Source organism: Eulemur rufifrons, chromosome 7 (assembly GCF_041146395.1).
Source record: "Eulemur rufifrons isolate Redbay chromosome 7, OSU_ERuf_1, whole genome shotgun sequence".
NCBI classification, from domain to species: domain Eukaryota; kingdom Metazoa; phylum Chordata; class Mammalia; order Primates; family Lemuridae; genus Eulemur; species Eulemur rufifrons.
This window is the reverse complement of record NC_090989.1, coordinates 90,326,337-90,340,949: the sequence shown is the minus strand read 5'-3', so window position 1 is coordinate 90,340,949 and position 14,613 is coordinate 90,326,337. Positions and strand designations below refer to the sequence as shown.

At 38.7% G+C, this 14,613-nt stretch overlaps 1 protein-coding gene across 8 annotated transcripts in view; it reads right to left on the bottom strand.

The window, feature by feature from the left end:
* Window positions 1-14,613, bottom strand: part of TNIK (TRAF2 and NCK interacting kinase) — a 365,195-nt gene that overhangs the window by 36,314 nt on the left and 314,268 nt on the right. For 4 of the 8 annotated variants that reach the window (XM_069475279.1, XM_069475283.1, XM_069475281.1 and 1 more), the window contains 4 exons: window positions 14,097-14,260; window positions 11,939-12,036; window positions 11,029-11,052; window positions 5,328-5,512 (listed from right to left, as the gene is read on the bottom strand). In XM_069475279.1, coding sequence (XP_069331380.1) covers window positions 5,328-5,512; window positions 11,029-11,052; window positions 11,939-12,036; window positions 14,097-14,260 — 471 coding nt within the window. The remainder of the gene's footprint in view (window positions 1-5,327; window positions 5,513-11,028; window positions 11,053-11,938; window positions 12,037-14,096; window positions 14,261-14,613) is intronic. The other 4 variants (XM_069475280.1, XM_069475284.1, XM_069475282.1 and 1 more) reach the window with 1 other exon arrangement.

The following is a 14,613-nucleotide window of genomic DNA, read 5'->3' as shown; positions in this document are numbered from 1 at the left end:
TCCTGGACTACTTTCTCTCATCTACCCCTCCATAATTCAATCTAGATCTTGCCTGTTCTACCTCCTAAACATGTCCTAAATATTTTCTGTCCTTTCTGTGACTGTCCTAGTTAGGTCTGCTACCTTCATTACCTGAACAACAGTCTTCTTGCTGGTCACCATTATCTCTAGTCCTGTCCTCATGTCACTCCTCACAGCTGCAAAAGTGAGCTCTCTAAAACACAAATCTGACTGTGTCACTTTTCTGCTTTCAACCATCAGTAGCTCCCTATCCACCACAGGATAAACTTGAAGCTCCTTACCGTGGCATACAGACCCTCCATTTCTCATTCTTGCCCATCTCTCTAACCTAGATTTTTAACCAAATCCTGCCCCCCACTTCTAACTCTAGCAACATTTAACTTACAGTAGTTTCTTATATATACTATGCTATAAAATCCTTGGTGACTTTAATTTGCCCTCTCTCCCTAGAAGGTTCTTTTCCATTCTCTGCCTCCCTGCCGGCTAACTCATTCTTTAAGCTGCAGTTCAGGTAACCCCAAATCTGTCCGAGCCCCAGTGGGATGGATGGTTTAGGTGGCTTTCCACTCTGCTTCCATATTGCCCTCTATGCATTTCTACCACTGCATTCAATACACAGGCCTGCAATGATCAGATCTCATTAACATGGGCACCTTTAGTGCCAAGCACTGTGCCTGGCATGCAGGTAGCACCTGGTAAATGTTTATTAAATCACTGAGGGCCTTGGGTCAAAGGCTTTGCTTAATGCCTCTAATAGAGATTTCATTCAGGCATATTGTCAAAACATAGCTTTTCTGTGAATTGATGAGTGATCAGCTATGAGGATAATTGTCAGCGTTCTTAAAATGTCCTAAAGAAACTAAGTTAAGTTTTGCCATTTTATAATTTAAAAAGTAACTTTGGCATTGCATTCACTAGGATGTGCTAAAGTAATTTTCTTATAATTAGGTGATTATTATAGGGTAACAGAAAATCCGTTCAGATATGTCATAGAACTTTATAGCACAACGAGTAAACCTTCATGTATGCAAATTTTAAAAAATTATTGGGGCGATCAGAAGATCCCAGGAGAGAATATAAATTGTGATCAGAGACTCTAACTGTATTACAAATGTATGAACAACTTCAGTGAGGATGGATGGGTGAAATAGGCATTGACTTAAGTAACCCTGGAAATGAGTGGAGTCTGTAAGACTAAAGGCAAAAGGAACTGCATGCACATAAGCATTGTACTCTAGTTGATAAAGTTGTTTCCCATGAGGGTAGGGTTTAATAATTCTGATATTTTTATAAATGTATACTGGAAGTGAGCAATTAAGTAAATGGGCGGTGGATGGTAGGAGTCAGGTTTATCTCTGTTGAAGTGGGAATTTACAAATAAGCAAGGGTTGGAATGATCCATATGTATATTTCCTTGCTCTATCAGCTGAAAGGGCCTAAAGCAAGTGACACTCCAGTAGCAATGAGCACAATGAGCACCCAGATATTGGTTTCTAATATCTTTCAATAAAAGGAATCAGGGCTCCTTGAAGAAGTGGCTGATTCCAAGATTGTTATAGGAAATGTACAAAATGAGTCTGGTCTAGAGCATCTTGTATTGCCAGAAAGTAAGTAAATATTCAAAATGCACATATGAGTTCACACATATACACACACAGGTGGTAGTAAGTCAGTCAAAGGGGCACAGGAGCTACCTGAAAGAGCTCCCAATGGTCACAGCTGGAAAAATTTGAACAACAAAATAAAGAAATATTGGATTATAACCCAAGTACAAAATAAATATCCATGAGTCTATACTGAATATAAATACATAATTGAATAAATTACTAATTGGAGAAGAGACAAATCTCCTGTGTAGAAGAATTCAGAATAAATTATGCAGATACTCCACCCTGAAGGAGGGAAGCATGAGTCCCCCCCTCCTTAAGTACGGGCTGTGCCTAGTGGCTCCCTTCCAAAGGGTACAGTATATAGAAAGGGGAGGGGGAAACAATCACTTCACAGTGGAGAACCTTGACAGGTGATCAAGGTGAAGACTAACAGTCCAAATCACGTTGAAAGTACCTAACCTTGACATAATGTGATAAAAATGTCATGTTACCTCTGTGATCCTCTTCCAAAAACCCATAACCCTAGTCTAATCATGAGAATAACATCAGATAAATTCCAACCGAGTGGCGTTTTACAATATACCTCATCAGTACTCCTCAAAACTGCCAAGTTCATCAAAAACAAAGAAAGTCTGAGAAACTGTCACAGCCAAGCTAAGGAGATATGACAATGAGATGTAATGCTGTATCCTAGATGAGATCCTGGAGGAGAAAAAGGACATTAGGGTAACAACTAAGGAAATCTGAATAAACTATGGATCTTAGTTAATAATGACGCATCAGTATTGCTTCATTACTTATAATATATGCACTGTACTATGCATGATGTAAGATGCTAGTGAAAGAGGAATTGCGTGGGGACAGAGTGGTGGGGGCAACAACAGGGGAACTCTTGGTATTATCTGCTCAATTTTTCTGTAAATCTAAAATTAATCTAAAAAATAAAGTGCATTTAATATTAAAAGAATGCGGGAAAAGGCAATCATTAAAAACCCACTAGGGCTAAAACAACAACATTTTATAGTTAAGGTAATCCTTTGTTCTAAAAATCATTTTTCCAATATAGAGGGTGGACAGGAAAAATTAGTTGTCCAAAATCCTATAAAGACTGTAAAAAGCAAAACAAAGCAAAACAAAAACCCTCCACTGATTAGAAGGAAAACTATAAGAAATTCACTGTAATTATGCTGTAGGTTTAGAATAATAATTCCTTCTAATTGGATTTGCCAAAGTGTTCCTGGAATATTGATTTATTCAATTCAATGTATGCTCACTGAGTACCTCCTGCTAGCTAAAAGGACCTTGGTTTGGCACTGGGTAGTGGATATAAAAGCTGAACAAGACATGGTTTTTAGAACTAAAGAAAAACATAACAAATACTCAAATACAAGGCATCCTGCCTTGTAAGTGAGAATGAAGGGCAGAGGGAGGGGTCACTCCAGGGAGGGTACAATACTGGAAACGGACAAGGCCTTTGAGAGCTGATGAGAAGGTCAGTTTGGTTGGAGCATATGTGCTAGGGGCAATCAGGGGCCCCAGGGATGTAAAGGGTTGTAGGAACTAAGGATAGAGCATGACCAGAGTCCCCCTTCTGTGACATTATTCAGGCCAGAACCCAAACAATTTTTACAGAAAATTTGGATTCAGTTAAAAGGCTGCACTTAAGGACCTGAAAGACCACATGTGGCCTGAAGGCCACAGGTTCCCCAGCCCTGGAAACTCTTCAAAGTCAGGACTTGCAATTTCAATTCAGTCCAGTTAAATGTAAATCAAAGTCACTGAAGACCCACTCTATTCCAAACACCATGCAATGTGTTAAGAGTAAGAGAGATGAGCAAGACAAAATCCTCACCCTCAGGGATCTCACAGCCCAGAGAGGGAGACAAACACATAATAAATAATACTGACTCAAGGCACTACATGAAAATGCAGAAATACACACAAGATACAGTGGCAGCACTGAAGAGGGGACAGGCTCTATCTGAGCCAGCTGGGTTGTGAGCAGGTGATTTCTGAAGGAACAGGAAAGTGTCAGACAGCAGACAGAAGCGCAGCACAGTCTAGTCAGGGAATTTTAGAAAGGTGGGTGTTTCTGCAGTGGGAGAGAAGTCCCAGATTTGCCTCAGAGGTAGGTGGGTGACCACCATTTAATAGCCTTGCAAAATATGATAGGGGGGCTTAAAAGCCAAATGCTAATTAAGATTTCTTCCCAAATGGTCTTTAGTTGCTCCTCCAAATATTTGTTTTCTATGTGTGATTTTGTCTCTTTCTAACTAGAATATAAACTTTTGGAAGGCAGAACCCAAGTATGAACTTCTCCAATCTCTCAAAACTCTCAGCATGGTGGGAGTTTTAGCAATCTTTTAATTTCATAATCCACTCTCATTCTGATAGCTGTATGCTCAGTGCTTAAAAGGAATTCAAAACATCTGTTAGAAGAATTAAGCAATGCTGAGTCAAGACAAAAACTGAAAGGGCCAGCATGTTTTGCAGAAAAGTTCCAAATTAGTGGTTTTGCCTCTAGAACAATTTTATTTGCTGTTAAAAAAGCAATTTGTTTCAAAATGTCATATTTTATCTTATTTACGGTTGTCAATAACTGGGTAATCAACAGCAAAATAACAAGTATGGATTTTCAGCTATGATAATTGGATTTGCCTCTCAGAATTGGTTGTATTTAATGATGGTTAATCAATGAATGACATGCCCTGCAGACTGGCCAACCCTGTCTCTCCAATCCACGCTGAACAGAACAATAATTTATGGCTTTAAATGGCATCTTCTCTATAGAGAGTGAGTGTGGTCTGATGGTCAATACGAGTAGCTAAGTCATAGAAATGGAGATGACTGAAGAGTGACGTTGGAAAAGTTAGCATCACATTCTATTCAGGTTATAGCAAATCAGGACAATGGCTCCTTGTGTTTATTTGGGGAAGGAATTGGAGCAGCAATATGGGATGGGGACAAGTTCTTTCATAAGATCCACTCCAACAAGAAAAAAGAAGTAAAGGCTACAACTACTAAGGGAAATATAGGTAGGTATAAATATACACATAAATGTACAAAAGAGACTGCAAAGAGATTGATAGTATGTGGCAAAGATGCAGACCACAGAAAAATGGATCAAGTAAAAGAGACCATGAAGGGGACAAAGTAGAAAATCATAATGGAGTATATTTAAGTCAAACATTTGGAAGTTTCTCTGCAAGATTATCTCAATCTGGATTGTTTTGCTGGGATGCTAATCCATGCTGCTATACGCATGTCTCCTTATTTATTGATTAGTGGTGGTGATGCAATGTATGTCTCATGTTAATTTTAATTGCTAAATGTCATTGCCCACGATTTCTGTCTTTCAGTTCTATGGGGAAAGGCATGTGCCAACAGTTTGGTTATCAAAATTGTTTGTCCTGGAGATGAAAAGAACCAAGAAAGTCACCAAAAGGACAGTCAATCCAATGGCAATGGGCAGGTAATATGAATGCAGTCCTATTAGAAATGCTACATATTCTAAGTGATTATGTCTATGGGAAGAGATAATTATGAAACTATGCTCTAATAAAAACTGAAATCCCTAAAGTCAATTTATCTTGCCAGAGATCCATATACGATCTTATATTTAATTCATATTTCTTGTCCTTTTGTTTTGGAAACCTAGTTCCCTCCTGGTCTACATTTAAAAAGTAGTCCTCTTACATCAGTCTGGGTATGTCGCTGACAGCCACTGTCCCGTCATGGGTCTCACTCTCTCCATCTTCTTCCTCTTCTTCACTGCTCTCAGACTCCTCACTGGAAGAGGAGTAATCGGTCACCTTCTTCAGTGGACGGTTTGTTTCTTCAATCCGGAGTTCTCTTAATTCTTTGGCTAATGCTGTCAGATCCTACAAAATAAAAGTTTGTTCAGCATATGAATGGTAGATATGACCAAAGCTACATCTCTCAGCAAGTCAGTGCTCCAGCTTAAGCAACGAGAAAAAAAAGCTCTCTATGTAACTGTGACAAACGTAGTTACTGCATGGAACTAAGAAAACAATGTTTGTAGCATGTAGAAAAGCTAGGAAAGAAAGATGAAATCAATTTAAACTTTGTTCAAAACCAATAGCTAGACTGAGACTGTTCAGTTCTGAATATATATGGGGGATATATGTATATGTGTATATATGTGTATGTTTATACACATATATACAAACATTGGGCTCTCGTTTTATTTTAGAAAGGTGAAGCTGGTCACCCTCAGAGTTAATGGGAAAGTATACAGGATTAGAAATTGTTCCCCAGTATTCTGGGACTCCTGCCCAAGCCACAGCGATGGCTTTTCCCCGTTATGATTGCTACTGCACCAAAATCTAGCATCAGTCATAGAACAGAGCAATTCCCAAAGTTCCAGCTAGTACAATGACTCATTTGGTGTGTCATCATTCCCTGGAGAGCAGAGGCACCACATCAAATCATGGCCCACCCCAAAGCCTAGTGCCACTGAAATTTATAGCCACAGAGCTGAGTAAATAAATCAAAAGGAAAAAAAAGGAGTTCTCTTCCAGAATAATAGGTGTTTCATTTTCTTTGTTTTAAATTCTAGCCACCTGGCAGAAACCCTGGCAAAGAACACAGAAATGAATGTACAAACACCAAAAGGAAGAGATCATTTTTCAGTTTTCCATGAGTATGATGAAACCTTTAGCCTTATGGATGTGATGATGTGGTATCTAATCACCAGGCATATTGCAGGCAGTGTGCTGAGTATCTGACTACCTTTTATTTTACATGCTTTCAGAGCAATGCAGAGGAAGCAGTTCTGCAAAAGCATGGCCGCTCTAATTTGCATGGGTTAAACTGCCCATGGCACACAGCATGCAAATGAGGAAAAAGCAATTGGACATCAGTCTTACCATTTCTCCCTATATAAGTGACCCATGTGGGAATCAGAGCGTTCAGTGAGAGACAGGGGATTAGGGAGAAAGAAACTCATTGAAAAATACTAAATCCCACAGTTTTCTTATGGCCATATTCTCTCTTTATTTTAATCCAGAAATGTATTTATCCAATTCACTTGATGTAGGATTAGAGCAATCTGAATGATCTAAATGACTCCTGATAATCTACCCTAATTGGTTAGAAGAAAAGCTGTGATAAATGTGTTAAGTTATAATTATAATTGTATTTTGAGAAGACAACAAACTGTCATGTTTCTCTACCGCCACCTATATGTCAGGTATAACTATTTTAGTTAAGACTCGAAGAAACACTTCAGGTACGTTATTTGGTCCAGAAATTTAAGAAGTTCAAGGTGTTATCAAAGGGAAAGCAATAATGACTTTTAAATTTGTTCTGAAGTTACTTGAATAGAAGCCCTTGAAAAAAAGGAAGTTTCTGAAAATTCAAACTGTGCATTATGTATACAAACACACTTGCTAGGGCTTTTACACACATGCACACTTGCACACGCCTCAGTCTCAGTGGATGTATTCCCCCATCCGTGAAAGTAAAAGCAGAACTGCATTAAAAAGGCTCAACTGTGCTTAAATATAATGTAGTCTATGAAAAAAAAAGGAAAACTACAACACAAAATTTTATGCAAATTTATTTCTGGTTTCTTTGGCAATGGGCCAAAATAAGGAAAACTAATAAAATCTGGATTTCAGTTTTTTACTTATTTCCTCTTGACAATTGTCAATGCTCATCTTTATCAAATGAAGAAGAAAGTGAAGGTTATGCTATACTTAAGGACACTGGGAAAATAAATCTAGATAATTGTTAAGGCTATTAAAGGAAAAGGATATTATAATCCTCTAAACCAGTAAAATAAAAACAAATTGGACAAATTTATTTTGTATTTTGATGTCTATACATTAGGACCATGTTAAGTCTCATCAAAGAATATAACTAGTATTTAAAATGTTACTTGTCATTAAAAATAATGATTTATATAATTTAAAGAGAGAATATGGTTTGAAAAAGTTTATGTATATTGCCAATAATTCTGTGAGTAAAATATAATATGATTAGCTATGATTTGTTTAAATTAATGATAGATTTTCCCCAGGGCTTGATTTCATTATTTCTGACATTTCAAAACAAGACAAAATAAATTTTTTAAAATCAAAATTATTTAGCAATAGTTAACTAGTCCATAGGCTACTGATTTAAAAAAAAATTTCACTTATTAATAAAATGACCTAAATTTTTCCAAGCACTGTAGTTAGAAACACTTTAAAGTTCTGACCTGTTTTATAATTTCACTTTTAATTAGAATATTTTTGCTTCTGAATTTTTAAAAAGCTATATTTCCTGAAACATTAGAAATAATTGAAAATTCCTTTTAACTTTAATTGGTAACAGCTTGAAGGGTGAGACATATATGAAAATCCCAAGGCAACAATAATGAGTAACTCAAAAGTAACACCCCTAAAGAAAATTAATCTTCCATTGCCAATAGCCTATGTGTTTAGCTGAAGTTTTGTTTCTTATCCATCCACTATGGAAAAATTTACAATAACAAAGTTACAGGAAAATAAAATTGACAACATTGGGTTCAGATCCATTTTCATACATTTTACTGTCTGACAATACCAATTTTCTCCATATAATGAGTCTTTGTAGTAATTTATTGCTTGGCTGTCTCAAGCCTGGAGCTAAAAAATATTTAAAAAAGGAAATGAAAATTCTATTTAGTATGAAAAAATGTGCAAATGTGTAACTAAAAAATAATGTGGCAAAATGGTATAAGATTTTTTTCTATTATGAAGTAAATGTGAAGATAGTTAAAAGGCTCTTACCCAAAGGCTTCTTTGATGTAACACTTTTGAGAATCAACTTGATGTAATTTTTCATTCAGCAAAGCTTATTTAATCTGACAATTATGCACATCTTGCCTAAAAAGGTGCTCTTCTGGGTCTCTTTTTATAAACATTATAGTTTATTCAAATTTTAGTTCAATTTTTTGAACTATTGTTAAAAAATTTTAAGCTGGATTTTTCTTTATGTATTAAAATTGTTTATTTCCTTTTCGGGAAATCTAAAGATTATGACATTAGGCAAGTCACTTAACTTCGGTGTCCTCACCTGAGGAATAAAGGGGTTGGACCACTGGTTTTTACTGAACTTCCATCCAATCTATGGATGTGCTCTGGAATTTTTCAGATTCCTACATACACACTAATGAATAAATACTGGTAAAGCCAGTGTTTGCTTGTGTATATAATCTTCACATTGCAATTAAATAATATGTAATTATTTAATACGGTCTTTATTTTCAAATTAAATGATTACACACTAGTCTACAGAATCTCATTGTCCATTAGAAAATAATGCCACATTAATGAACACTACTCCAGATTGATTTGTGTGAAAAATTAAACTATTTAATTAGCCATAACAAGCAACAAGTTTTCAAAAAGAATTTTAAGACTTTTCATGTCAATCCTGCTTATCTAAATGGCAAAACAGTCACTGAGAGGGAAGCCATATCAAAACCTACGAGTAGAGAAGGGGGAAAGGCTTTGTTTAAAGATTCTCAACTGAGGTGCTACTGACATCCTGGGCCAGATAATTCTTTCTTGTGGGGAGTTCTCTTGTGCATTTGTGGGATGTTCAGTAGCACCCCTCTGCTTTATCTGCAAGTGGCACTGCCTCCCACCCCAAAGTTGTGACAGCCAAAACTGTCTCTAGACTTTGCCAACCGTCTCCTAAGGGAAGGCGACTGGAGGAATCATCCCTGGTTGAGAACCCAGTAATCCTGTATTCTTCCAGAGGCAGGGAACTAGAATCACTTGCAGGGCTTTTTCCGACCACACGTGGCCCTAGAGATTACGGTGTGCAGCTGACATTCCCTCAATTATTTATAATTACTTATACCCCCGTTGCCCTCTCTCATCTCTGTCCAGTGTGGTGCAGTGCACTACAATAAATAAAGCAATTTTTAAAAGCCTAAAATATCCTGGTTAACCAGAGGAAACCCATGAGTGCCCTGTCCTGCATGACAGCCCCATTCAAGCCAGTTTCTGGACGCATGAAATCAATTCCTCCTGAGTTTGGTATGTGCACGCGTGCACACACACAACCATTTCACTGGCAACCACAGCACCAGAACATCATTCTCTTTCTTTACCTGTTCTGGGAGAAAACTGGTAAAAGTTGTGATAGTCGCCATCCTCCTCACTGTAATGAGGGAAACGGGCAAGCAAGGCCATGGCACGGAGTGATGAAAACCATTCCCCTCTTCCTTTCCTATAAACACCATCCACACGCTGCAGACATGCAGAGGCTCGTTCTTGTAAGCAAGACTCCTTTAACTATAGTAATAACTTTCTAAGTCACTCTGAATGGTGAGGCTCCTTGGGGAAGACTAGAGGCATAGAAACATGCTTCTCCCACCTGCCAGAACAGCTCCATGCTGCTCACCCAAACCCTAACAGTCAAGTCAAGACAAACTCTTGGCTTTCTGCAGCACTTCATACTTCATAAAATGCTTTTGCACAAGTCACTTCAAGTGACCCTCAACAATCCTGTCAGTGAGGCACGGAAGGTGTTTTCATCCCCATTTTACAGGTGAGGAAACTCTGGCCCAGAGAGGTTATGGGACTAGTCCCAGTCAGTTATATACTGGGGGAGGCAAGACTTGAATGCAGCTTGCTGATCCCAAAGCCAGTGCTTTTTCCATACAATTTCACAAAAATAGTGCTCAGCAGGGCCACAGCCTTAAAGCCATAATGGTAGTCTTTAGATTCCACGCACTTAGGACTCTTTGCAAGGCCTGGCTCTTAAAAAAAAAGTCTACTATGCTGTACTCATGCAGGTCTGACAAACAGCAGAAGGGCAGTCACCCTTCTTAGCAAACTACCTACGATTGACAAAGCTATATATTCTTCTAATGGAAAAATGTCTCCCTAGATAAGGAAATAAAGTCACTTAACTTGTCAGGATTCATTAACTAAGGCTGATGTTGCTGCTGATGCTGTTGTTAATGTCCCACAAAATTAATCTAACAATACTTGGTAACTCCTTGTTCACAAATCACACACTATAAATTTGGAGTTCCCTAGAATGATGTCTTTTCTTTCTTAGAAAAACTACTGAGAGCTAAGGCTGGCAAGTATAAGTTTGCCACTGGAAGGAGAAACTGCCATTAATAGAGCACTATACCTGTTATTAGCTAGACTGGAACATTGGAAGAGTGACACTCTAACTTAGAAGGAAGGTCTCTGAAGCTTTATAGGGGTAGGTCTGAGGGTCTTAAAGCTGCTTTCACTGAAGGGGCTCTCCTCCCAGCACATCACTGCAAATGAGTGGACTTTAAATCTGTGACCCCACTGGCCACCTTGCTGAATGTCAACATCGGGCAATAAGTTCAATATTTACATTTTGTGACAGCATGACCAAGAGAAAAGGTAATACTAACCTCATCTATAGCTTTCTTATAGCTCTGAGATGAGAGGAACCCAATCCAGAAGAATCCACAGAAGAGGGCAAAGCCAGAAGAAAGCAGCAGGTTAGACACAAAATTGGAATCGTTAGTACAGAACTGGTAACTACAAAAGGGCAAAGGGAACTTCAACTCAGAATGCTGCAAATTCCTTCATTATCACTCGCAGTATACTTCCTGACTTTAAGATATAAAAAAGAGAGTAAACCAAAAAAGCTTCACATTCGTTTTGTAGAAAAGATTCTCAGAAAATTTAAGTATAGTACACTTATTTACTGGGATAGTAACTCATCCCAAATTAATTTTCCACGTTCAAATTTCAGCTTCCATGCTCTAATTTCTTTCTTTAAGGCTACTTGGGGGTTTATCACGTTACAGCAATGAAGTTGGATTTCAAGTTGTCAGGGCCATGTTGGACCATGATTTATCAAGTTTTGGCCCAGAAAATACAGTCCGGGAGATATGAAGAGTAGCAGAAAAATTGTGAAATTAATTCATATGGAAAGTAATATGGGGAAAGAGCAGAATAAATAAGAGAAATTCACAGAAAGGGCCCCCATCTCCTTAACTGCTAGTTTCAACATCTTTTTCCCAAAGTTGCAGAGTAGAAATTATGGAATGATATGAGTTATTTTTCTTCCTGTTTTGTCTCTAAAGGAGTGCTAATGATCAGCAAAATATCCAAAGGCAGAGGACAGCAATCCAAGATCTGTTCAGTTCCTTCCTAATCAGGTATGACTTTCTTCTGGATGTTTCCAGCATCCATTCTTTATATTAATCTCAACAACTTTTGTTCATAATCATGAGTGTGTCCCCAACCACTTTATCCTGTGGGTTCTCTGGTAAATGAAAAGACTTCGAAGGTCTTAGAGAGAAAAGCACTCACAGCTGGCCGACTAGGCCGGGTAATGTCCCTGGATTCTTCTGGCTTCACCTTGGCAGGCTCATGGGGGAGCACAGGTGATCCTTCCGACTTGCTGTTGGCTACGGGAGAAAGCAGAGGGCCAAGGCAGAGAGGACCATGAGAAAGGGCTGGCTCCAGCTCTGTATGAGTCAGCCGTGATGAGTCACCCCTTCAGGATTACTCAGTGGCCACGTCATTCCCTTAGGTAAATCCTCGAGCACATCCATGGAAAAATAATAAAAGTTCAGCCAAACACATTTAAGCTTGTAACCCGGAAGTCACTGTCAATAATAAGAAAAACTGCAGCAAGCACCACTACCACCACCACTTACCGAGCACTTACCACGTGTCAGGCATAACGCCAAACGCTTTCCATGCCAATACCTCATTTCAGCCTTGCTCCAACCCCGTGGTGTGGTGATACTTTACTATTTTATAGTTGAACACAGACTTAGAAAGATGACACAGCTGCCTGAGGTCACGCTGAAATTATGGACAAAGCTGGGATTCTGTCTGATTTCTGAAAGTCCCATTCTTAATCACCGTGTGAAATCAGATTCTAAGTTAAGGTGCTATGCTTGGCTTCTTCCTTTACCATTTACCCCTCAGGGTAGGCTATTCTGATGGAGTTTTGTGAGAAAAAAAAGGATACCTATTTTATGTGGTCAAATGGTTTTTCAGTGGGGGTAGGAGTGGTCTGGGCCTTTTAAGGGCAGAAGAACAGGGTGAAGACAGGAAGGAAGGTGTTGCTGTGGGTGTTGCCCTGGAGAAGAGGTGCAGAGCGCGGGTGGGGAGTAGGGAGGCTCCCTCGTGCTGCAGAGGGAACAGCATCTCTCCAGCCTGTGAGCCCACAGGTAGAAAAGAGGAATCTACGGTAGGGGAGATTGTGTTTTGATTTTTTGTAAAGTGGTCTTTCCTGGGCAGGGATGTACCAGGGATATAAGATCTTTTGTAACCCAGAAAAACTAGGGGCTGAAGGAAAGAATGTAAGAATTAAGCCCAAGCCAGATCAGAGAATTAAAAGTATACGTATAAGTTTGGTTTTCTTTAATATTAGCTCCAATATTTAATTACCTATGAATAGTAAAAAAGGAAAGGATGGCAGTTTTCTAAATTAAGAAAATTTATATTTGGATCAAGGCAACAGATGTCCAGTGGGTAGCTCTGGGATAGGCCACTGGTCAGAAGAACGCATATGAGGCGCCATAGGCCGGTCCCTATCCCAATCCAGAGATGTGAACATCACGTTAGATATCAAGCTTTTGAGAACGGACATATAGTGATTTTACTTATTAAAAATCTTAAGAAGATATTAGGCAGTAAACAGTGGGGTTGTGTGTAATAAAGAGGCTAAGAAAGAAAAGAGAACTGGTGATTTTTAATCAGAGTAATTTATAAGTATATTAATATTTACCAAATTGCACTTTAAAAAGTACTGGTCTTTATCACTTGGAAGCAAAATTATCTTGTGAAGAAATTGATTTAGAAAGAAGGAATTTTGATCAGCTAGAAACAATGTATTGTTATGTATCATTACCTGGACAATAATAATCTTTTTCACAGGGTTCTTCATTAATGAAAACTAAACAGTGATGAATTATTTGAATTAAATGTTTAGAGAGGCTAATTTTTACCTAATAGGAATAGCCAGTAGAGTCAACTTTTTTTTAAGTAAAGGATTTTACTTTATTCAAGTGTATTTATTCTATATTAGTATTTATTGAATTTCATTTTGAGAAATACCTAGTATTCTTCAGAATACTTAAAGAGACTGCTGGCACAATGTGAACAGGACATTTGGGGGCATATGAAACTCTAAACACAGGCAATCAAATAGAAATGGAAATTCAGGTGACTGGTAAGTGACTATATTTTCAGATAAGACCACTATTTGGTGATCTCCCTAGAAAACACTGGTTTCTGAGATTAGGAAGGATTTTGTCCATACTCTGATATCACACACAATTAGGGACGGTGGCCCATTCCCCTGAGGAGACTGAGGGTGAGAGCAGTTAGGGGGCTGTTCAAGATCACACAGTGGTGGCCACACAAAGACCAGAGTCAGAAAATAATCGTCTTCCTTGCCCACAGCTTTCCTCTCCAGGCAGTGTTGCCCGGGAAAAGTAAGGGAAAGCTTTACCTCGAACTCTGGTGCGTTCACTGGATCCCGCTTGCGAGCCAGGCTGGGAGCCTCCCTGGGAGCTGGGCTGGGAGCTGGGGGTGCTGGAGCTGGAGGAACTGCCACTGCTGGTCCTCTGCAAGGGGCTCTCCAAGATGGGCTCGGTTCTCCGGAGATCAGGGTTGCTGTGTGGATGACAGAGAGCTCATTCATTACGCTCCCAAGACCTTGCCAATTTTGCAAACTACATATCTGGTAAGGAGTTAATTTCCAAAATATATAAGGAATACAACTCAATAGCAAGAAAACAATTTAAAAATGGGCAAAGGGCCTAACTAGATATATCTCAAAAGAAGCCACACAAATGGCCAACAGGTATATATAAAAAAAAGTTCAACATCATTACTCATCAAGGAGATACAAATTAAAACCACAGTGAGAGCCTGGGCGTAGTGGCTCACATTAAGGTGCTTTCAATACATTGCTGTGACGTATAACACTGAGATAATCATCTGCACACAAACACCCAATCACATCT